At 47.8% G+C, this 24,577-nt stretch overlaps 1 protein-coding gene across 3 annotated transcripts; it reads left to right on the top strand.

Moving 5' to 3' along the window:
* Nucleotides 1-15,989: 15,989 nt before the first annotated feature.
* Nucleotides 15,990-24,077, top strand: LOC111852131 (dickkopf-related protein 2-like). Of its 3 annotated transcripts, none has more exons than XM_023827691.2 (4): nt 15,990-16,491; nt 19,949-20,099; nt 20,684-20,812; nt 22,418-24,077. In XM_023827691.2, exons 1-4 carry the CDS (start codon nt 16,300-16,302, stop codon nt 22,666-22,668), a joined length of 723 nt encoding a protein of 240 aa, XP_023683459.1. In that variant the 5' UTR covers nt 15,990-16,299; the 3' UTR covers nt 22,669-24,077. The 3 variants fall into 3 exon arrangements, with proteins under 3 accessions (XP_023683459.1, XP_072574558.1, XP_023683460.2); XM_072718457.1 differs by having other exon boundaries at nt 15,990-16,558; XM_023827692.2 differs by having other exon boundaries at nt 15,990-16,625.
* Nucleotides 24,078-24,577: the final 500 nt, after the last annotated feature.

Here is a 24,577-nt window from a genome sequence, read left to right as displayed (position 1 = left end):
TTAGGTTTAGGGTTAGGCTTAGGGAATATGCTCAGGCTTTGGGGTTAGGTTTAGGCTTAGGGAGTACTCTTAGGCTTTGGGGTTAGGCTTAGGGAATACGCTCAGGCTTTTGGGGTTAGGCGCAGGCTAAGGGGTTAGGCTTAGGTGTAGCAGTTAGGCTTAGGGGTAGCATATATAGACGTTCGGTTTAGGGGTTACTCACAACACCTGCATACTAACATTTTCTGTTTATTAATCTTTATTAACTTCACAGCATAAAAGCTACCTTTCATTGTACACTGTCTGTCCATGCTATAGAGATCAGATGTTTTGTCCTATGTACCAATATTACAATTAGAGAGTCATAATAATTGTTCTTAACAGACATTAGGTTAAACAGCTTTTGAGAGTAACCCCTCCTCCCAATTTTACTCTAATACTGGGTCTTCTAAGGGGGACCGTATGTAGAGTGACATCGCCATAGAAATGCTGCCTTCATACAAACATTCCCACAAATTTCCATCTCCATGAATGACCTCAGCTCAGCTGCTCTCCTGGCTAAGCAGCCCATCTGTCAACATGTGAGGTGGTGTCGGTCCTTCGGAGGGCGCTAAGCAGGGCCAGCTGAGAGCCACATGCACACGAGGAACGTGCAGGGTTAATCTCAGCTGCCACTGCCCTATTGGCCCTGGATATCGCAGCCTATCCCTCAGCCTTTTAAAATGCCCTGTCAGTGTAATTGAGAAATCAGCCCAGCAGCGACAGTATTGCTGCCAGGACTTGCAGAATATCAAATCATAATTTCGTTGTGGACCTTGATACCACTTCAAAAGCTCTGCTACGTGTGCAGGAATGCTTTGGGACGTGTATGTTTTCACTCGTCTTTTTGAGTTCACTGTGAAAGGAGGTGTACAGACCCCCTCACCCCCCCCCCCCCCCCCCCAGTGGCCCTGTCATGGGAGCTAGGTGCCATCAGGCACTGTAGTGAGTGTGGGGACAAGTGTGGGGATGAGCACAGGGATGGGGGCAGGGACAGGCCCGTGGACAAGGATGGGATTGAGCACTGGGATGGGCATGGGGACAATGGTGACGAGCATGGGGATGACTCCATGGATAAGGGTGGGATTGAGCACAGGGATAAGCGCGGGTACTGGCATGGCACTGGGATCAGTATGGGGACAAACACAGGGACAAGGGTGGGTATGAACACACAGATGAGCATGTGGATGAGTGTGAGGATGAGAGTGGGGATGAGCCTGGATTTAGTGATTGCCAGGACGAACATGGGGACGAGGGTGGGGACAAGTATGGGGACGAGGGTTGGGATGAACATGGGAATGAGGGCAGGGGCAAGCATGGGGACGAGCGTGGGAACTAGCATGGGATCAAGGATGGGGTGAACACACAGATGAGCATGGGAACGAGGTTGGAGACGAGGTTGGGGATGAGCCTTGATTTAGTGACTGCCAGGACGAGCATGGGGACAAATGCAAGGATGTGGCTGTGGATGAGGACATGGACAAGCATAGGGTTGAGAGCGAGGACCAGGGCATGGGTGACCATGGCGTCGAGAGCGTGGACCAGGGCATGGATGACCGTGGGACGAGAGCGTGGACCTGGGCATGGATGACCATGGTGTCGAGAGCGTGGACCAGGGCATGGATGACCGTGGGACGAGAGCGTGGACCTGGGCATGGATGACCGTGCGGATGAGAGCTTGGACCTGGGCATGGATGACCGTGGCGTCGAGAGCGTGGACCAGGGCATGGATGACCGTGCGGATGAGAGCGAGGACCAGGGCATGGATGACCGTGGCGGACAGTTACACTATGGTGAAGCTCAGCAGTTCCTAATGATCATGAGATAATTTGTAAACTTGGGAAACGTTACTGAAGCAGCCTGTCCCCGAAACAGGGGGCTGCAGGTGGGACCAATATGTGGGTGCAGGGTCCTCTGGTCAAATTCAGTCGTGGCCACCCCTTGCCCACCGGATAGCGTGACGTCACCCCAGTTTTAGGAGTGGCGCCAACATGCACTCCAGTTTCCCTGCATCTGGTTCAAATTGCATTCAAAGCGAGTTATGATAAAAAGAGACTTCTTACTCAAAACAAAATACCACGGCACATACCAAGACGAGGAAAAGGAAATCAAAGAAGAGGCCCTACAATATGCTGACTGAAGGGACCTGATCTCCTCACTTGATTTAAATCAAGTCCATACTGTAAAGGCTTAACTTGGTCCACACCATTTAGCCTGAACATTAGTCTGATCTGAATGAAGAAGCAGCATGTCAGAAAGAAGAACCTCCTTCTGAAATGTGTTGTCTTCTGTAGACGCCCGAAAAAGCTGCCACGGCAGGTTGGGTGATTTAATGTGTGCTGTGCTCACTGCTGTGCTCCACTCACTCATGAGGCTGAGACTATGCCAGGCTTTACTGGTCTCAGACATTCCCAAAATCAAAAGGATTTGAAATCCAACATGAATCTTTTTCTTCTAGTTACAAGTGCCTGAAAGGTCTTAATGAATGACTGTTGTGAAGAGCAGATCAACTGTGGAGGTTACATCTAAGTGCACTAAGTGATTCCTAGTGGGAGCCATAGCGATTACTGACCTCCGTCCTGCTAGCAGACACAGAGTACTGCAGCGCTAAGTGATTCCTAGTGGGAGCCATCGCGATTACTGACCGCCGTCCTGCTAGCAGACACAGAGTACCGCAGCGCTAAGTGATTCCTAGTGGGAGCCATAGCGATTACTGACCTCCGTCCTGCTAGCAGACACAGAGTACCGCAGCCCTAAGTGATTCCTAGTGGGAGCCATCGCGATTACTGACCGCCGTCCTGCTAGCAGACACAGAGTACCGCAGCGCTAAGTGATTCCTAGTGGGAGCCATAGCGATTACTGACCTCCGTCCTGCTAGCAGACACAGAGTACCGCAGCCCTAAGTGATTCCTAGTGGGAGCCATCGCGATTACTGACCGCCGTCCTGCTAGCAGACACAGAGTACCGCAGCGCTAAGTGATTCCTAGTGGGAGCCATAGCGATTACTGACCTCCGTCCTGCTAGCAGACACAGAGTACCGCAGCCCTAAGTGATTCCTAGTGGGAGCCATCGCGATTACTGACCGCCGTCCTGCTAGCAGACACAGAGTACCGCAGCGCTAAGTGATTCCTAGTGGGAGCCATCGCGATTACTGACCGCAGTCCTGCTAGCAGACACAGAGTACCGCAGCGCTAAGTGATTCCTAGTGGGAGCCATCGCGATTACTGACCGCAGTCCTGCTAGCAGACACAGAGTACCGCAGCGCTAAGTGATTCCTAGTGGGAGCCATCGCGATTACTGACCGCCGTCCTGCTAGCAGACACAGAGTACCGCAGCGCTAAGTGATTCCTAGTGGGAGCCATCGCGATTACTGACCGCCGTCCTGCTAGCAGACACAGAGTACCGCAGCGCTAAGTGATTCCTAGTGGGAGCCATCGCGATTACTGACCGCCGTCCTGCTAGCAGACACAGAGTACCGCAGCGCTAAGTGATTCCTAGTGGGAGCCATCGCGATTACTGACCGCCGTCCTGCTAGCAGACACAGAGTACCGCAGCGCTAAGTGATTCCTAGTGGGAGCCATCGCGATTACTGACCGCAGTCCTGCTAGCAGACACAGAGTACCGCAGCGCTAAGTGATTCCTAGTGGGAGCCATCGCGATTACTGACCGCCGTCCTGCTAGCAGACACAGAGTACCGCAGCGCTAAGTGATTCCTAGTGGGAGCCATCGCGATTACTGACCGCCGTCCTGCTAGCAGACACAGAGTACCGCAGCGCTAAGTGATTCCTAGTGGGAGCCATCGCGATTACTGACCGCCGTCCTGCTAGCAGACACAGAGTACCGCAGCGCTAAGTGATTCCTAGTGGGAGCCATCGCGATTACTGACCGCCGTCCTGCTAGCAGACACAGAGTACCGCAGCGCTAAGTGATTCCTAGTGGGAGCCATCGCGATTACTGACCGCCGTCCTGCTAGCAGACACAGAGTACCGCAGCACTAAGTGACGCTTGCCAGGAGCCATCGCAGTTACTGACTGCCGTGCTGCAGATCATCCCATTAAAATCTGCTTAAAAGCAGCTTTGCTTGCTGCCGTTGGCCAGATGCGGCTTCTTCTCTGCTTATGTTTTTGGCATTTCTGCTCGCTTTAATACCCACCTCTGATGTCGGCTTCAGACCGCACTTGAGCTATGCTGTCGCAGGCCTAACTGCCCGACTCTCCCTCAAACACATTTGCCATGCTGCACCTTCGTCTTGGTGTCAGAAATATCAAGTTGCTGCTCTGTCCGTAAACACGCGGCATCGGAGTTTCTCTGGAGAACTGCGTCAGCTGTAAAGACAAGACAGAAACACAAGGCCGCCCACAGCTTTGCCTGTGCCTTTCCTGGCCTTTTTAATGGTTTGATGCGTATGGAGTCTGTAAAAGTGTGATTACTATAAGATTTACAGCTGTGGAGAAACGTAAAGCAATGTTTGATCTGGCACAGCCCAAGGAGCGTCGGTAGGACTTTTTAATCATAACAGTGTGGGAAGATGGCGACCGCTCACTTCCACTTCGTCCTGAGGACCCTAAATATCACACGTGTCAGACATGTGTGTTTTTACTCAATATGAAAGGCTGGTCAGCAGGATTTACACTTTGAAATGGTAGTGAGAGCAGTGTGGTGTTTACTGGAACACAGAGCCCATAACTCAGAAGCTAATTAGATTTAGCCTGGCTGATCACAGCCCAGGTCAGTATTGCTCCTGCAATTGAGATTGTCTGTACTGTTCATGGTACTGAGTCTGTCTGTTCTGCACAAAATATTCAGTCCATCAAACCTGAATGCACTTCTGAGTTGATAAGTACTGCTGCTGGGATTGTGTTTGTCAGTACTGCACACAGTATCAAGTTTCTCAATACTGCTCAGGATTGAGTCGGTATTACTCGTGGTACCAAGTCTGTACTGCATGTGGTATTCAGTCTGTCAGTACTGTACACAGTAACGAGTTGTGCCTCACAGAGCTGTAATGAAAGGTGAATGTCTAAAACCGACCATTGTGAAGTTTTTGTGACCATCACAGCCCCGGGAAACCACATCCACTGCCTGCCATGGGACAGGAGGCTGTTAGCCTCTTACCGGACCATTCCGTGGTGAGGGCTTAACATGGCTTGATTAGCCTGCAGCGCAGGGCGCCATCAGTGAGTGGAACACGTTACATGCGGACAATATACACAGTGTATACTGCGATGGTGCAGATCGTAACGCAGCTCTGAGGATGATTTCTGCGGCATGTCTGGATGCTCTCTGTAAACGATAGTGACGGTAGGGTGGTGTGGGTCTCACGCCTTTCCAGCACCGTCATTAAGATGTGCCTGGCGGGCACGCACCAGTGCGTGCGATGTCACGTGTATGAGGTCATGCTGGTTGAGCTCACCTGCCCGCCTTTTGGAATGAGGTCAGTACACTACAGTCGCCGTTTCTCAGGTGTCTCTGGAATGGAGCCAAAGCTCTGTCATCAGGGAGCTCGTGGGACAGTAGGGTGGCTCAGCGATCACTCGATGGGGAAACAGCCCAGGATAACAAGGAGATATCAGTCAGCATTGCTTACGCTGTCCTTACCGGTCCTGTAAGTCGCTGACCTCTGACCTCAAGCTGGGTGCTTGTTGCTGGGTAATTGCTCTATTTGCCGATTGTTATGACCTGAGGTGACATCTGATATTAGGTATGTTCTTAGTGGGGTTTGACCTGCTACCGGCATAGCTGAAAGCATGTGGGAATGGATGGTGTAGCTGCTTAGTGAGCGTTCTGAGGGCAGAAATAACCATAAGAATATTCACACTGCACTCTGCAGATTACAGGCTGGTGTCAGATAGAGCAGTGGAGGTTCCGCTTGCTCACACTTGTACCGCTGGAGATGCACAAACTGGCCAGTGAGTGTCTGCGCAGACCCTCGAGGTCACGCAGCGACACCTTAGCAGCTGAGGGTCTCTCTGCTTGCTCACACCTGTACCGCTGGAGATGCACAAACTGGCCAGTGAGTGCCTGCGCAGTCTCTCATGGTCACGCAGCCACACTTTAGCAGCTGAGGGTCTGTCTGCATGCTCACACCCGTACCGCTGGAGATGCACAAACTGGCCAGTGAGTGCCTGCGCAGGTCCTCGAGGTCACGCAGCCACACTTTAGCAGCTGAGGTCGACTAAGACATCTTTAGCTTGTAGGACAGAGGACGTCTGGGAGCTCATGAAGACACCAAACACGGCAGGGGGGTGGAGGGGGGCAGTTGTATGGGGGAGGGCTTTATGCCAGCAGAGAGTTCATGCTTTACAATGGCTAAGTGGCACATGCATCCAGGTGTCACCTGATCAGACTTATTGCTTGTTAATCTTTTTTTGTGGTAGTCATGGGAATTTCTGGCTGAAAACAAGGACAGCTTAAGATCCCCCCCCCCCGAAAAGCAGCACAGTGCAAGGAACACAGGGGCACATTGTTATACAAGTGCAAACAGATTATGTACAAAACGCCGAGCACAGACAGACAGAACAGGCCAATTACACGGCTGCTTTGTGCTGAGCCTCAGCATACATTCTGCGTTCAGCTCGTATTGTGCAATGACTTTTAAATTACTAAGTAGCCCGGATATGTAAACGAAAGGCATGAAATCAAGCCAGATCTCTTTCCCTCTGCTTTCATCCCAACGTCCCCAAACAAAGGGGAAAGCAAAACAAAATAAAACTTGAGAAGTGAATGGAGAGGATTGTTCATTTACAGATCCTGGCTCTGTGGTGTACACGGGATTCCAGCACGAGTGTGAGTCACCGGGCTCCTGGACCCAGCTCCAACACCGTCGCCCAGGAACAGGAACCTGCTCTGATTGGCTGCTGAACACGTCATGCCCCCCCCCCCCCTTGGGGGCCGGAGATGCACTACAGGGGGCAAAAGCTGCAAAATCAAAGCACCATTGAAGGCCTTTCACACGGGCTGTGTGCTAATGACAATTAGCCAAGGGTGTGTCGTGAGGCCGCTGGTGCACTGGAGCGGATGGCCTGCTCTGCCAAGTGACTCATTACGAGAGGCCTTTGGAAATGGGTTCGAGCACAACCGATACGTCTCTATTTAATGAGATGGAACATAATACATGCAGCCGTTTGTTAGATCAGAGACCCTGAAACGAAATCACATCAAGAAAGTATGTGAGCATTTCATTCTTGAAGATGACCAAGCACTGATCAGAGTACAGCCCCTGGACATGAGTACACACACCACATGTGTAAACAAACAACACAAAGCCTGCTGTAACCTACAGGAAGACACTTTCAGAAACTTCCTCAGGGGTTTTAGCACTGCCTTGAGAGATAGCATTGCCAAGGCTTAGTTGCAGGGAATATAACGCGTGGATTACCTACCAAAATATACATATACTCTCCTCATAGGGGTGTCAGTAACTCCCGATGGGGATGTGTCAGTATCTTCTCATGGGGGAGTGTCAGTATCTTCTCAGGGGGCATGTCAGTATCTCCTCATGGGGGAGTGTCAGTATCTTCTCAGGGAGAATGTCAGTATCTCCTCATGGGGGAGTGTCAGTATCTTCTCAGGGGGCATGTCAGTATCTCCTCATGGGGGAGTGTCAGTATCTTCTCAGGGAGAATGTCAGTATCTCCTCATGGGGGAGTGTCAGTATCTTCTCAGGGGGAATGTCAGTATCTCCTCATGGGAGAATGTCAGTATCTTCTCAGGGGGGAGTGTCAGTATCTTCTCAGGGGGAATGTCAGTATCTCCTCATGGGGGAGTGTCAGTATCTCCTCATGGGGGTGTGTCAGTATCTCCTCATGGGGGAATGTCAGTATCTCCTCATGGGGGAATGTCAGTATCTTCTCAGGGAGAATGTCAGTATCTCCTCATGGGGGAGTGTCAGTATCTCCTCATGGGGGTGTGTCAGTATCTCCTCATGGGGGAATGTCAGTATCTCCTCATGGGGGAGTGTCAGTATCTTCTCAGGGAGAATGTCAGTATCTCCTCATGGGGGAGTGTCAGTATCTCCTCATGGGGGTGTGTCAGTATCTCCTCATGGGGGAATGTCAGTATCTCCTCATGGGGGAATGTCAGTATCTCCTCATGGGGGAGTGTCAGTATCTTCTCAGGGAGAATGTCAGTATCTCCTCATGGGGGTGTGTCAGTATCTCCTCATGGGGGAATATCAGTATCTCTTCATGGGAGAATGTCAGTATCTCCTCATGGGGGTGTGTCAGTATCTCCTCATGGGGGTGTGTCAGTATCTCCTCATGGGGGAATGTCAGTATCTCCTCATGGGGGTGTGTCAGTATCTCCTCATGGGGGAGTGTCAGTATCTTCTCAGGGGGAATGTCAGTATCTCCTCATGGGGGTGTGTCAGTATCTCCTCATGGGGGAATGTCAGTATCTCCTCATGGGGGAATGTCAGTATCTCCTCATGGGGGTGTGTCAGTATCTCCTCATGAGGATGTTTCAGTATCTCCTCATGGGGGTGTGTCAGTATCTCCTCATGGGGGAATGTCAGTATCTCCTCATGGGGGAATGTCAGTATCTCCTCATGGGGGTGTGTCAGTATCTCCTCATGGGGGAATGTCAGTATCTCCTCATGGGGGTGTTTCAGTATCTCCTCATGGGAGAGTATCAGTAACTCCTGAGGGAAGAGTGTCAGTATCTTCTTGTGTGATACAGGTTACGCCATCTGACCCTGAGATCCCAAACTGTCCTGATGTTTATGCTGAAGCTCAGCTGAGGTACTTTCAGACTCTGAGGTTTCCTGCAGAAAGTTTCACTGTGTCTGAGCAGCTCTAAGGCAGAGCATCACGCGATCCCTGGAATGGTAACAGCATGCTGTCCCTGCTGTGGACATAGAGAGGAGTGTTTACAGCCTGTCCGCTTTCACACCTCAAAGTCTCCACAGCAGATCAGTGACAGTGGCTTTGCTATAAAGACCATCCAGCCACAGCGATGCAGGAGATGTGGTTGTGGTTTAGCAACCAGGTGAAACATGTTAAGGAGCGGTCCCCCTGAGCGAGCTGAACACGGCCCTGTCCATCAGAGATGCCCACGTGCAGAGGCCTCTGATCTGCTCTCAGCACACACCTTCTGCTTTCAGTCCTGTGCAGGGTCCATATGCTCGCTCTCTGCTCCTCAGATCTTTGGCGGCAGGGATCACAGGGCGCAACAGGAAACACATGCTGCTGGACAGGACCCTGAGACCCTTCCAGAAGGGGGGAGGGTCAGGTGACAGCGCTTTGGCGTTGATACCGCAGCTGGGCACTTTAAGACAGTATCGCTTTACATACTGTAGCATATGATATAGGCCTTTTATGCGAAGCCTTGCAAATCTCTATTTAAATGACAAAGTTAAAAAGAAACAATTGCTCAAAAACAGATGTTTATTTCTTAGGTATATATATTCTCTATTTAGCACAACATGAACATATAACATGTGCATGTAGCAATAATATTTGTGAAAATAATTCAAATCACTGTTTTGGTAACTGCCACTAGGTAACTGCACCCCTCCTAGAGTAACTGCCCCCAGGAAACTGCCCCCCTCCCAAGGTAACTGCCCCCAGGTAACTGTTCCTCTTCACAAGTAACTGGCACCCCAGTAACTGCCCCCCTGGAAAACTGCCCCCTCCCAGTTAACTGGCAGCCAGGTAACTGCCCCCTCCCAGGATAACTGCCCCCCTCCCACGTAACTTGAACCCTGGTATCTGCCCCCATCCCAGAGTAACTGGCCCCCTGGGAAACTAACCCCCACCCCAGGATAACTGCCCCCAGATAAATGCCCATCTGGAATATTGACCCCCTGTCAGGTAACTGGCACCCTGGTAACTGCTCCCCAGCGTAACTGCTTTTCCCTCAAGTAACTGCCCCCCCCACTCATCTCAAGGTGACTCAGGGTGAGTGAATATTTGTATGATCCTTGATTGATTTCCAATTCATGGAAATATTTTGCAAATATGTGCTCCACAGACTGCAGTTTTACAGTTTTTCTCCCCAGCTCTGTGTGTGTGCAGTTTGCATGTTCTCCCCGTGTTTATGTGGCCGTGAATCCCTCCCCAGCTCTGTGTGTGTGCAGTTTGCATGTTCTCCCCGTGTTTATGTGGCCGTGAATCCCTCCCCAGCTCTGTGTGTGTGCAGTTTGCATGTTCTCCCCGTGTTTATGTGGCCGTGAATCCCTCCCCAGCTCTGTGTGTGTGCAGTTTGCATGTTCTCCCCGTGTTTATGTGGCCGTGAATCCCTCCCCAGCTCTGTGTGTGTGCAGTTTGCATGTTCTCCCCGTGTTTATGTGACCGTGAATCCCTCCCCAGCTCTGTGTGTCATGCCCCGATTGTCCTGACCCTTCCGTGTGCCACGCCCCCCTCTCTACCTTGTGTGGAATCCCCGTCTTCCCAGCTGTTTCAAGTCCTGTGATTACTGTAGTGTATTTAAGTCTGCGTCAGAATCTGTTTTCCTAGTCCAGTCCTTAACGTCAGTAACGTCGTTTCATGTTTCCGAGTCTGCTTTTCCCAATTAAATCCAGTGTTCACCTGACATTCCTGACTGCTGTGCCTGCTTCCCCACTCCATAACCTCTACGGCGTGGCACTGTGTGTGTGCAGTTTGCATGCTCTCTCCACGGTGTGTAGGTTTCCTCCAGCTGCCCAGAGACACTCAGTCACGCTAATTGACATATATCACATTGACCTTAAAATAATAATAATAATACATTTTAAAAATATTAACATGTCTTCTAGAAAATAAATATTTTTACCTGGAATGCTATCTGTAACTAATTGCTAAACATTTATAATATTTGTGGAGTTTTTTTTCTGCAAATGAAGTGAAAACACAAATGATTGTAGTCTGATGATTATGATGTCGACGATGGTCATCAAAGCAATTTAGTGATTCCTCTTTTGTGCTCTAATAGCTGATTGTCTTAGTAAGCACGTACAAATTGGCCACGGTTCGTCACTCTTTCTTGTTAAATTGGAAACAGCATCCTGCCTTTGATGGGCCAAACTTTAAGTTGCTCTGAGCTGTGAATACAGAGCAGACTCACCATGTCAGAGCAAACATCTGCAGCCATCATTTAAAGGCAGCAGCGTCGTGGAGAGAGTCATCAAAGATGCCCGAACCGCCTGCTCCCCTGCCACTTAAAAGGCACTTTTGCCTTAATGGTCATTATATTGTTTCATAGACTGGATAAAAACAAGAATGTAGACAATCATCAATTAATGCTTTTTTTAAATGAAGTTTTTAACTAAACGAATCAGACATGCAGCTAATGTTGACAAAGCAAACGTCAAAAACAGGAGAAATCACAGTATGAGGCTGGCAGCCCCAGCCGTCGCCATAAGAGGGAGACAGTGAGCAAATCATGGGTCACTTACGGAAGGATTATGGGTACAAAGTATACGACCTATAGAAATGCTGATTGAGGCTATGAACCTGACTAGAAGATTCTAGACGTCTGCTGCTGTTGCAGTCGTTTAAAAGAGTTTTTCTATGAGAAATGGGTCATTTTCAATTGTGTTTGTCCAAAACAGAACAAAGACCACCAGCAACTCAAACCCTTCAAATGTTCTTCCTGCAAATGTCTGATGGAGAAATCAGCCCGTTGCTGAAGCGACATTGGTTACACCAGCCGAAGCCTGGGGAAGGCCCACCTCGTTTCCATAAGCAGAGTCCTGCGTTCCTGTTTTCATGGAGAGCGCCACCTAGCTGCAGCCTCACCTACATTTTTATTCATCGTATTTTCCAAGGCAACAAGGGAGGGGCCATCATTGTTTAATTTGTGTTGGACGTTCTGGTATGACAGCTGGGGCCAGTATTATGAAAGCGGGTTCTTTGCTTAGCTGGATAACTTGGAGGCTAATTACGCGTCGCAGTAGCTCTGGCTTCTCGAAATCAAAACGCCGGTTCTCTTATTAGCGGGACACATCACCATGTTAACTCATGCAGGGCAAACCTGTTTCAGAGCAGGTAGTGTTTCAGGAGCACGGATCTTACAAAGTGTTTTGACCAATCAAAGATAAGAAGTCAGTATATTACCTAAAGTGACAAATGGGCTTTCCCAAAGTTTCGAAATGGCTTGTCCATATGAATCCCGTGACTGCGGTAAAGTTAGCTGTATATTCGATATTAAGTCTTACGGTTGCACAAGCAAGCAGGCAATTTTTAATGTCAAACCTTTGATGTCCACAGGCAGAAATACATTTTTGTGTTTGCTATGTGTTTTAAATCATGTTAAAAAAAATTTAATTGCTTTGGCACATTCCATGAAAAATATTTAACATTCTCAAGACTGTGAGAGCATTTCTCAAATCAGTTCATGCAAATAGTGCAACACTATGGTTTAGCAGCAAAACCTGTAATCCAAAACAATTATCTCACGTCTCAAAAGCAAATAATTCCACCAGTGAAATAGTACAATCAGCATCTTTTTCATCATGAGAGCCGAATTGCTTAGATACATTATCAGTATGTCAGTGTCAGTCTGCTCCTGAGCTCCACAATTCTGAATGACAGTCGGTTCCCACTTTCTCATTGACACTGACTGATCATTTTTCATTAGCAAACTGATACTTATTCGTGTCTAAGACACCAGTTTAAACACTGCAAGGCTCTACATTACAGTATGTAAAGCTCACTGGCAAGAGAAAGCGCTCGCATGCACATGTGAGTGATACAGCATTGCTGTGTTTTTGGTTCTCACAGTACACGATTGTCATTTTGTTGTTCTTCCATTGCCATGTTGCTGTTTTTGCGTTATAACAGTGCTGTGTGACTTTTTTGTTTGCTAGTGTACTGTGTCTGAAGAAGTTACATGTGCATACGAGTGCTTTCTCTGGCCAGTGAACTTTACATACTGTAAATGGTGGAGTTATTTGCCTTTGAGTCACAGACTTGCAGCTAAACCATAGTGTTGCATTAAATGCATAAACTGTTTTGAGAAATGATCTTATAGTCTTGCACATGTTAAGTATGTTTCATAAAATGTGCCAAAGCAATTGAGCAAGACTAAAATTTGGAAATGTGTGTGAAGCAATGAGAAATTATGTTCTGCTGTAAAGTAGTGACATAATGGTGTGGGGATTACACTTGTTGTTTTACAAAAAGTTAATTATCATTTGAGAAATGCTCAAAAGCAAAACTGCGCATTTAGTCATTTCAGTTGCACTAAAGGAGTCTACAAAGACTGGTGCCTTATTTTCATAGATGTGTATCAGTGCCACTAAAGTAGCTGCACTAAAGTAGCCTGCCTTGTAGTCCTCCCTTGTGAGTACTCCAACTCCTCATGCAGCCTTGTGTAGTCTGCCTTGCATTCCTGTGTTGTGAGTACTCCTACTCCTCATGCAGCCTTGTGTAGTCTGCCTTGCATTCCTGTGTTGTGAGTACTCCTACTCCTCATGCAGCCTTGTGTAGTCTGCCTTGCATTCCTGTGTTGTGAGTACCCCTACTCCTCATGCAGCCTTGTGTAGTCTACTTTGCGTTCCTGTGTTGTGAGTACCCCTACTCCTCATGCAGCCTTGTGTAGTCTGCTTTGCATTCCTGTGTTGTGAGTACTCCTACTCCTCACGCAGCCTTGTGTAGTCTGCCTTGCATTCCTGTGTTGTGAGTACTCCTACTCCTCACGCAGCCTTGTGTAGTCTGCCTTGCATTCCTGTGTTGTGAGTACTCCTACTCCTCACGCAGCCTTGTGTAGTCTGCCTTGCATTCCGGTGTTGTGAGTACTCCAACTCCTCATGCAGCCTTATGTAGCTTGTCTTGTAGTCCTGTGTTCTTCGTGTTTGTGGGATTAAGGGATATTTAAGAGATTAAGGGAAATTAAGGCGCTCCTCTGGACAAGAATGTGTTTGGATAGTTTGAGCATATTCTAGAGATCTTTTTATATCTTTGTGTGTGAACAATAATGTTGTTTTCTTTGTTTATAATTCAAACGTTTCTGTGACTAAGTATAAAGGCTAAATAAATAAAGTAATTTGGGAAAAAAACTTTAGAGGCTCCAGTTAAAACAGCACGGCGGCTTTTTATTTGCCTAGGAGGTAGAAACGTTCTGCAAACGAAGCCCTTATGCTGCCTTCAGCTTCTCTAACTCCATGCCCCCAGTTACCTCAGAGCTGATGGACCTACCAGTCACGTCACGGAGAGCCGGAGTTCCCCCTCAGCCACGGCACTCGCAGGAGCGCTGACAGCTCACACCTGTGCACAGATCCAAACGGGACACAGCTGCAGCCGCAGGGAGGCTCACCGGGACCTACCTGCGCATTGAGGGGCTGCAGAGACGCTCAGCTGCTTTACATTGCCGGAATTAATTAACGAGCTTGTGCTTTTAGTAGCTCAGCACAGAGAAGGGTTGCAGCCAGCAAGACTGATGAAGCTCCACATGCAGAGGAAATGCGTTTTATTTTGATTTGGGAATGTAGCGCATTTTGGTTCTTTGGAGCTACTTTCATTCTTAAAAGGCCAGATGTCCTGTTGTATGTGAGCCCGGCCCATGACACAGCAGTGGCCTGTGCGAGATGCGTCTCTGTCACACCCTGTGAGGTACGCAGCCAACTGGAGCGTAATTTAAAATAAACTGCGTTTGAGCGAGTGCCGGCGCACACCCTCTGCCCCGCTGTGAGCGCGGCCAGCCCTTTCAGGATCATTTAACTTCACAGTCAAATCCAGCACCGCCAGAATCTCTGTGTCAGATGTTTGCTCAAATCGCATGTCTGCTTGGGTTTCCCCACAGTTGGCTCAGGAAATCTGATTGTTTATTATCCGTAAGTTATTTTATCAGGCATGTATGGGGAGGGCTCCCAGTCACAGCGGACGTGAAAGTGAACCAAAAGTTCTCAGCACCAGCAAACATCCTTGCTGCTTTTTCCAGCTTTTACTTTATTTGTAAGATAAGATAAGATAAGATAAGATAATCTTTTATTAGTCCCACGAGTGGGAAATTTGCATTGTCACGGCAGAAAGTGGACAGTACAAGAATAGAACAGCAAAAATTAAAAACAATAGGATAAAAACTATATATGTACAGAGTGGAAATATATAAATATATGTACAACACTGTGGAATATACGTCACATGGCTGAGGACCATGAGGAAGCAATGCATAGATGCCTGTTTCACACTAGGAAGCAATGCGCAGATGCCTGTCTCACACTAGGAAGCAATGCGCAGATGCCTGTCTCACAGTGGAAAGTAATGCGCAGATGCCTGTCTCACAGTGGGAAGCAATGCGCAGATGCCTGTTTCACACTGGGAAGCAACGCGCAGATGCCTGTTACACTGGGAAGCAATGCGCAGATGCCTGTCTCACACTAGGAAGCAATGCACAGATGCCTGTCTCACAGTGGGAAGCAATGCGCAGATGCCTGTCTCACACTGGGAAGCAATGCGCAGATGCCTATCTCACACTGGGAAGCAAAGCGCAGATGCCTGTCTCACACTGGGAAGCAATGCACAGTTGCCTGTCTCACACTGGGGGCTTTACAGAACATTTACAGAACATTTACTGAGACAGGCATTTACACACATCCCTGAATATGTGTGTGTGTGTGTGTGTGTGAGAGCCAGTGTGCAGCACCACTGGGCCACTGACCCTCTACTGGGCCAGCCATTAGCGGTGACTGCTCACACAAGATGGAAATTGATTTGACTTGCGTTTTCAAAGAACAAACTAAACGAACATATCGACAGTGCATCTTCTTGCTGTAATGCATGCGCTTGCAACGCCGCGCGGCAGCGGTGACCGGGAGCTCTATGCCAGTGCACACCGAACGCGCGCTTAGAATGAGCAGCGCGCCGCGCGGCTCCCTGCTTTCTCGCGCTGTTTCTGTAGTCTACTTTTGCCAGTGATATACTATATAGCAGCTGTAATATAACTGCTGTCCTATTGTAATTACACTGGCTGTCAGTCTGAGTTCGAGCATAGTGTAAAAGACAAAACAATAATAAAAGACAATAGCTTTTATAAGGGCTTTCCCGCATCCCATCATATCCAAAGCGTATTATTTAAGTGGTTGTTATGTATACAGTGTATAACTTCATAGGGTGTTTTTTTCCCCGGAGGGTCTCGGATGTCGCTGTCTGTAAGAATCGGACTGCGGGATCGGTTTCACTCTTTGTCGGCTCTGAATGGGGCGGAGGAAGCGGACCCATTAGGGGACTATAAAAGAGCCGCTTTGAGCTGTTTATACACCGGTCGCATGCACAGGACCGCATTTTCAGTCCCAATTTCTGATTCAATTAATAAGATATAAATCAGACAGTCGCTCAGATCCTCCACGGTGCGAAGACGCCTGCCATGCCCATCACGGCGTGGGCTCACTGTTCCTGGCTTGTCCCGCTTCTTCTTGCCCTTGTGTGGATGGTGGAGGTGGGAGCCAAAGCCAACGCCATCCGGCCAGCCAGACCGGGGGAGTCTGCAGCCGTGCCGATGGAGCGCACAGCCGGACCCACGGCCACCGGCTTCAGGAAGGGGAACAGCCCTGTCCAGGTAAAAGGGGTCCGGGTTGATGAACGTGTCCGCAATTAATCACGGGAAGAGGAACAGCCCTGTCCAGGTAAAGGAGGTCCGGGGTTATGAATCTGTCCGCAATTAATCACGGGAAGGGGAACAGCTCTGTCCAGGTAAACGGGGTCCGGGGTTATGAATGTGTACGTCCGCAATTAATCATGGGAAGGGGAACAGCCCTGTCCAGCTAAAGGGGGTCCAGGGTTATGAATGTGTCCGCAATTAATCACGGGAAGGGGAACAGCCCTGTCTAGGTAAAGGTGGTCGGGGGTCTCACATACACGTCAGTTTTATGAATGTGTCCGCAATTAATTACTTGAACTGATTTTTATTCCAGAAAGGGACAGTAGCTCCCGATGAACACAGCATTTCGTTATTTTAATGTACGCTTTTGATGGACACAGCATTTCGTGTTATATAATACACACTTTTGATGAACACAGCATTTCGTGTTATATTAATGCACGCTTTTCATGAACACAGCATTTCCTGTTATATTAATGCATGCTTTTGATACATGTGACTTTTGTGCGCATTTGGTGTTTGTCAGTAATTACATGCAATCGGACCCCTAATGGTCTACATCAAGGTATTTTCTCGTTATATGCTTTCGTTAATTACCTGTTAATTATTGGTATCTCCCAGGCTAATCAAAGCCTCACATGGAGGGCTTGTTTGGTCACGTTTGAACTTCCCTTTAATTAGTGGCGCTGCAAGGAGTTCGCGCCTGTTTGTCTATCTCGCGTATATATAAATAAATGTAATAATTTATCCTAAAATGTTTTAAATACACGTGGTCACTATTTATCAAACAAAAAAAATCGAATCAACTAGAACTATTATAATGTAAGACGCTCCCTGTAGGTAAGACCAGGTTGCTAACTGCATAAAACGTAAGCACTTATAATTGATATGCTACATAACTTTAGTGCTGTGGTCTTGGCTTGAAAACTGGCACATTTCCACGCTCACTTCATAAGATAGGGTATGAAATAGAAAATGTATAAATTATACTTTTCCCCTGCCTGCACAGGATAAGGGTTATGAAGTTACATGGATGGATGGACTGTCTTATGCCGGACTCTATACTACTTTTATAGTGAACAACCCTTCTAGGCTTTCTGATATTTTGTTGTTGTAGCAGTTCAGTGCAATATAAAGGCAGTGTGTTTAACAGACAGAAATTTGGTGATCACCAAACTGGATCCCTGATAAAGGATCCCATTTTAACTGCAAGGATACGGTCTGTTTGCCCTTAAGTAACATAACATAAACACACTGATATCCAAGCTCATAAATCACTGTGGATCGGGGGTCTCCGGCCCTGCTTGCAGTGTGAGTTATGCTTTACCAAGAGAACATTCAGAATGAATTCTCCTTTCATATCCTCTCTGCAGTGCACTGTCAGCATATATATGCAAAATACAGAAAATAAATGAAAAAGCATTCTGCCAGCGTTTCATTGGCTCCCTGCAAGCTTCCAGTGGTGACCACTGATATAAAGTTACCTGTAGCCTGTTAGTGTTATAAGCTGCTGCTGGAAGAAATGGTCTCACCTGTTATATTAATGATGGTGATGGACAGAGACCATTAAAGGAGAAAATAGTGCTGACCTGTTGTTAAATATCACAGGATCGACGTGTAGATGGTTCCTGAATGGAACACAAATCAATAATGGGGCTGGACAGACACATAAGTGAATAAAAACAGGTGGAAAAACTACACAGCAAATGAATATGTGGCATCGCACAATCGGCACATTATCAGGGGACTGTTAGCGGTGCCTTTCTGTGCTTGCATGGGTGGTTAATCAGCACCTCTTCATCCAATGGGGGGTTTAGCTGAGGACGAGATCCTCATACACCGGCACACCTGTCACACTCAATCACATCACACAGCAGCCTGTCACACTCAAGCACATCACACACTGGCCTGTCACACTCAAGCACGTCACATACCGGCCTGTCACACTCAAGCACGTCACACACCGGCCTGTCACACTCAAGCACATCACATACCGGCCTGTCACACTCAAGCACATCACACACCGGCCTGTCACACTCAAGCACGTCACATACAGGTACCGGCCTGTCACACTCAGGCCTGTCACACTCAAGCACATCACACACGAGCACGTCACACACCGGCCTGTCACACTCAAGCACGTCACACACCGGCCTGTCACACACCGGCCTGTCACACTCAAGCACGTCACACACCGGCCTGTCACACTCAGGCCTCTCACACACAAGCACGTCACACACTGACCTGTCACACTCAAGCACGTCACATACCGGTCTGTCACACTCAGGCCTGTCACACTCAAGCACATCACACACAATCACGTCACACACCGGCCTGTCACACTCAAGCACGTCACACACCGGCCTGTCACACTCAGGCCTGTCACACTCAAGCACGTCACACATCGGCCCTTGAATCTTGATTTTTGCATTTTATTTTATCATTTTATTTAAATGAGCAGAGGCCCAACAGTGACATCACTCTGCAGACCCCCGGGATTTGAACCTTTGACCCTGAACACAAGCACAGTTAGAGTCCTAACCCTAACCCTAACCCATTGGCCATTCTGCTTATGAAAATCTCAGCTGTTTTTCGTTGGTGAATATTTTTCAGTCTTGGGTCTTTGTTCTGGGTTCCTCTTGTTGTACCGGTGACCTTTGGGTTCCGTGCCCTGTAACCTTGGAACTACAGGCTGTCCCTCAGCACTCACTGGTGCAGCTGTAATAATGCTAACAGTAAGTGTGCAGATTATCCAGGTGTCACTGGTCACATGGTCACATGGTATCACGGCAATGCGAGGCTGAATGAATCTTAAGCAAGGAGCAAGGAAAGATAAAACCCACACATTAGTTTCTGATTAACTCTTTAAATGTGTCCAAATGGAAAAGGAAACAGGAGACAACCAAGAAAATAAATAAAGAGAGAGATGATAATAATAAAAAAAACACTGGCTGCAGTGTCCTCAATTAGCACTGGTCTGACTTAACAAGTCACTGGCACAAGCCAATAATTCATCTGCAAATCATTGCTGAGGTAGAAAATCTGGGCACATGGGACTTTTAATGTGTCACGATGTTACAAAAGTCCATAATTGCTCAAAATACCCCCTAACTACCAGAAACATTTGCCAGAGCAAGAAGTAGAAACAGCAGTGATCTTGCGAGTGCCAGGACAGACAGCGTCAGGAGAGGGAACAGCCCGGGGACAGCCTGCAAACAGCCTGAGGGCGCCCCCTAGAGGAGAGGCATATATCAGTCGGCCTCCCTGTCCCTGCCTTTGCTAGAGGGGAGAAGTTATAGTGCCCCCTGAATGAGATGCTCAGATGGGTCAGCCGTCCTGTCCCTGCCTCCATTAGGGGGAGCAGTTACGGCGCCCCCCCCCCCCCGAGATGCTGACAGTGGGTCTGTCTCTACAGGTGCAGCCCTGCGGTAGTGATAAGGAGTGTGGCGTGGGAAGTTACTGCCATGCCCCCCCGCAGGGCCCCGCCCGCTGTGCTGCCTGCCGCAGGAGGAGGAAACGCTGCTACAGCGATGGCATGTGCTGCCCCGGAAGCCACTGCAGCCACAGTACGTTGGGATCTGCGGGGATGGGATCGATCCATCAGGAAGTGTGGGACCACAGCGGGTCCTTGTGGATCAACATCTGTGCATTTAGCTGCCCATTGACACAAGAGGACACATCTGCACGTAGAATAAATCTTTTGAATTGTGGTGATTTTGGTGGGGAAGCCCCAGCCACATCCCTGGAAGGGAGGGGTTCGGCCCCCATGTGGCCAGACTCATAGCTGCCTCTACCTTATAGAGGAGATGTATGATGGCATGAATCCACAATCAGCATCTGTATCACTGCCTTGTCTTAATTCTCGTATTATTGTATTTTTTTCAATTTTTGTTCAGTTCAGTTTCTTTCCCAGTCTAAGAGTTCCAGTCAATGGCCTGAGACATGGTCTTTATCCTGAAAGACAGGAGATGCAAAGAGTCCGGCCACCCGAGCTGCTGCAGGTCCCGGCAGATAGATTGTTGCTGGATCGCGGTTTCAGTGCAGGGCTCTCAGCTCTATTTTGAAGGGTTACAGGCTCTTCCTTGATTTATATTCACGTGTCTCATGTTTGAATTGCATGTAGTAACATTATCTGTGGTTGGATCTGCAGATATCTGCATTGCCATCTCGGAGAGCACCCTGTCTTCCCAAATCACAGCACCGGAAGATCATAACAAGTATTCAACTAAAGGGAGCATCTGGAAAAAGACCAGAAGAGTGAAGATTTCCTTTGCCAAAGGTGAGCTGTGCAGATTTTCTTTAAGTGACTGGCATGACCACAAGAATGCCTCAGTTTTTGAGAGAAAATTCTTGGAATCCAATGCAGACTTCCAGTCACAAACTCAAATTAAAATGTTTAAAAGAATCCCCCTGATTTATGAATGTGTGTGAGCATTGTGGTTTCAGGATGTCTAAGGGATGATGAATTTAATGAAGTGCAATTTAAAACCGTGAAGCAGAGATTGGTTTTCAGACGCTGGCAAGCTTACAACAAATAACCGGGAGTGAATCAGCAGCCGGAAACGCTGCCGATAGCATTGTGCAGTGAACCTGTCGCTTAATGACTCGTGCTGTTGGACCTTGAACTGTGATGCCATTTACCTCAAATTTCAAAATTAAAGTCACATTTAACATTTCACTATGATTAAAAGGTAAATCACTACATGCAATTGTTCTGTGCATAAAGAAAGATATAAGTCATTTGGGGAATACTTCACAATTGTCTTCTGAAGGAGATGTGATGTAGGCACTGTTCATAGTTTTCTTCTGGTGTCTAATCCCTGTTCACTATTGTCCCCGGAAAGAGATGTTGTATAATCACTGTTCACTATTTTCTTCAGTAGAAATGTGGTGTATACACTTTTCACGATTGTCTTCTAAAGGAGATGTGGTGAAGACACTTCATTATTGTCTTCTGGTATAGGTGCTGGTCATGATTGTCTTCTGGTGGAGACGTGGAATAGATGCTGTTCATGATTGTCTTCTGAAGGGGGTGTGATGTAGATATTGTTCAGAATTTCCTTCTGGTGTCTAGTCCCTGTTCACTATTGGCCTCTGAAACAGACATAGTATAGATGCTGTTCATAATTGTCCTCTGAAAGAAGTGTGATGTAAATTCTGTTCACTGTTGTCTTCTGAAGGAGACTTGGTGTAGACACTGTGCACGATTCTCTTTTGAAGGAGATATGAAGACACTGCTTTCTGGTGTTGATGCTGTTCATGATTGTCCTCTGATGGAGACGTGATATAGATGCTGTTCATGATTGTCTTCTAGTGTAGATGCTGTTCACGATTGTCTTCTGAAGGGGATGTGGTATAGGTGCTGTTCATTATTGTCTTCTGGGATAGATGTGGTTCACGATTATGCTCACATTCACATTAACAGCACACTAGCCAATGAGTATCAAGGATTCACCTTGTTACCTTGGGATTTTAAATTCCCAGGCCAGCAAAGATGAGCATTTGAGAGGTGAAGCTGTATTAGATTATTTGTGTTTGAACGTGATTGAAGGTAAGTGGACTGAAACACTGGATTCTAAGCATTAAGTCAGATGGGGAAACTCTGGCAGGGAAAGATAGAATAGCATTAAACAGAATGGAAACTTCTTTTGCTGATTAACATCTATGCTAAATGTTTTCTTTGCTAATTACTACTTTCATGTAATGTGAAGCACATGAGGGGAATATCTCATAGCTGGAGAGCAGAGAGCCCCCCCTCAGCTGCTAGCGGCCTGCTTCCCCCCCCCAGCCATGTTACTCCTGGCTGCCCGACTCCCTGACCGGCTGCCGTCTCCACATTTCTACGGCCCTCGTGTTAAGCGCCCTCCCCCCTGTCGCCCCACAGGCCACGAGGGCGACCCCTGCCTGCGCTCCTCGGACTGCGCAGACGGGTACTGCTGCGCCCGCCACTTCTGGAGCAAGATGTGCAAGCCGGTGCTGCGGCAGGGCGAGGTTTGCACACGCCAGCGCAGGAAGGGCTCCCACGGCCTTGAGCTCTTCCAGCGCTGCGACTGCGCCAGGAACCTCACCTGCGCGCCCTGGAATGACGTCGCCGCCGACTCCCGCTCACGGCTGCATGTTTGCCAGCGGCCATGACGGCCAAGAGGGGGCGACGGGGAGCTCCGGGGTCTGGACGTGCCACCAGGTTGGAGCCAGGGGTGAGGTGAGGAGGTGGGGGAGGTGGAGAGCCTGACTGAGGAGCGGTGAAGCCCAGCTGAGCTGGCCAACGGCCTCCGTGCCTCAAGGAGAACAGACACGTTAAGCAGTGTGTGTGCCGAGCAGTCATGGGAACAGGCTTGCGTGAAAACTGTCGCATTCACATGTTCACACGCTAAGTCTCACATGTTGAGCTGCATGCCAGGACGCTGCGTGTGGTGCTGAGGGACTGGCAGCGGCTAGGATTTCCAGAAACCCCACGCAAGGACAGCCACCGTATGGCCATGGGGAGGCGCCGCACGGCACCACGCTACATGTTCCAGCAGATGCCCGCAGCGGACAACTCCAGCTTTCACAGACAACACGCCGTATCGATATCGGTCAGACAGTGAATCACAGAATGGGAGGGTCTGTTTAGAATGATTTAATGTCCTACTGGGGACCTTTATCTGGCCAAGCTGGGGGCACCATGTGCGGTTGTTCTGGTACATTCTATAGCCGTGTTACTTCTCATCATTGGAGTATAACAGAGATGAATCTCAGAAGAGCCAGCGTCAGCAGCATCTGTGCATGATTGGGGGGCCGGGGGGAGTGTTGGGGAACTGTGAAACAAATGTAATTAAAAATTATTTATAAAAACAGTCATATTGCTTTTGTTACTAAGTATTTCATTGATACATGAAGGACCAGGACCTTTTCATTTTACATAATGTGGCAAATGTATGGTTTGAGTCATTAAAATGTCGTCTATTGCAGGTACAGGAACCGATATCAGAGAAACATTCTTTTAACTATTTTAACCATTCAACAGATATTTTAGTGACTTCAGTTATGGTTGTTACCTATTCTTAAAATAAAATTGCCCAGATTCCCTTGTTAAACATTATTATTGAATATGAGGGCATTTGCATATATAATTGCTTAAATATGAGCTGACAATTGTTTGAAATTATACTGAGCTTTAATTTTCCCGTTAATGAGACATTGGAAATGATTATTTAGGTCTTAAAGGTGATCAAATATGCTTTAATATTTAACAATTACTTTTTTCCAAACAGTACAAACATTTTATATAGTTATATTCAGTTTTCTGTTACTTTAAAAGATGTTTTTTAAAAATGTATTAAACATTTCATCTCATATGACTTGATTTATTATTATTACTATTATTATTATCACAGTAGAGAGCTTCTTTACTATAAATGTTCTGTGATTTCAGTGATTCTCACAGAACAAGAATGTTAATTTTGCATTTCTGCATATAAGAGGTTTGCTTAAAAATGTGGCACAAAAAGATTTTTTTATTTGAACAGAACAACAATTATTCAAGAGGAAATTATTTGTAGACCTAACAATAGATTATAATTTGAAAGAAATGTGTATTTCTATTAATAAATGCATAAAATGAACTTGAGTACATTGATTGCAGTTTGTGTTATTGCTGTTGTTACCTCTGATTATTGTTGAGCTGTAAATGAGCAGCGTCGCATAGGACCTGGAAGCAGCTTGTGGACGTGACCAGAGCCTCTAGACCTCGGCTCTCGCTGCCACCGCTGCTCAGGGAGACATGAAGGGCTCTGGGGTCTGGGGTCTTAACAAATGAGGGAGGAGGTTGAAGGTGAACCATGATGAAACCAAAGAAGATTGCAAAGTCACTCCGGGTGAAGGACTTTATCAGCTGCAGCTGAGCGGTGGGGGGAGTCACCTTTATATGTGATGCTGGGCGGCTCGATGGTCGGGCACCAGTGCATTCCAGCAGAGACACGTTTCCGGCACGGTGAGTAGTAGGAAATGCACATGAGGCAGTCCGCAGGGTCTGACTGACCAATCCAGACATACGTCAACTCCC

Source organism: Paramormyrops kingsleyae, chromosome 12, assembly GCF_048594095.1.
Source record: "Paramormyrops kingsleyae isolate MSU_618 chromosome 12, PKINGS_0.4, whole genome shotgun sequence".
NCBI classification, from domain to species: domain Eukaryota; kingdom Metazoa; phylum Chordata; class Actinopteri; order Osteoglossiformes; family Mormyridae; genus Paramormyrops; species Paramormyrops kingsleyae.
Note: the sequence above shows the minus strand (reverse complement) of the source record. Positions and strands in the feature narration are given on the sequence as shown.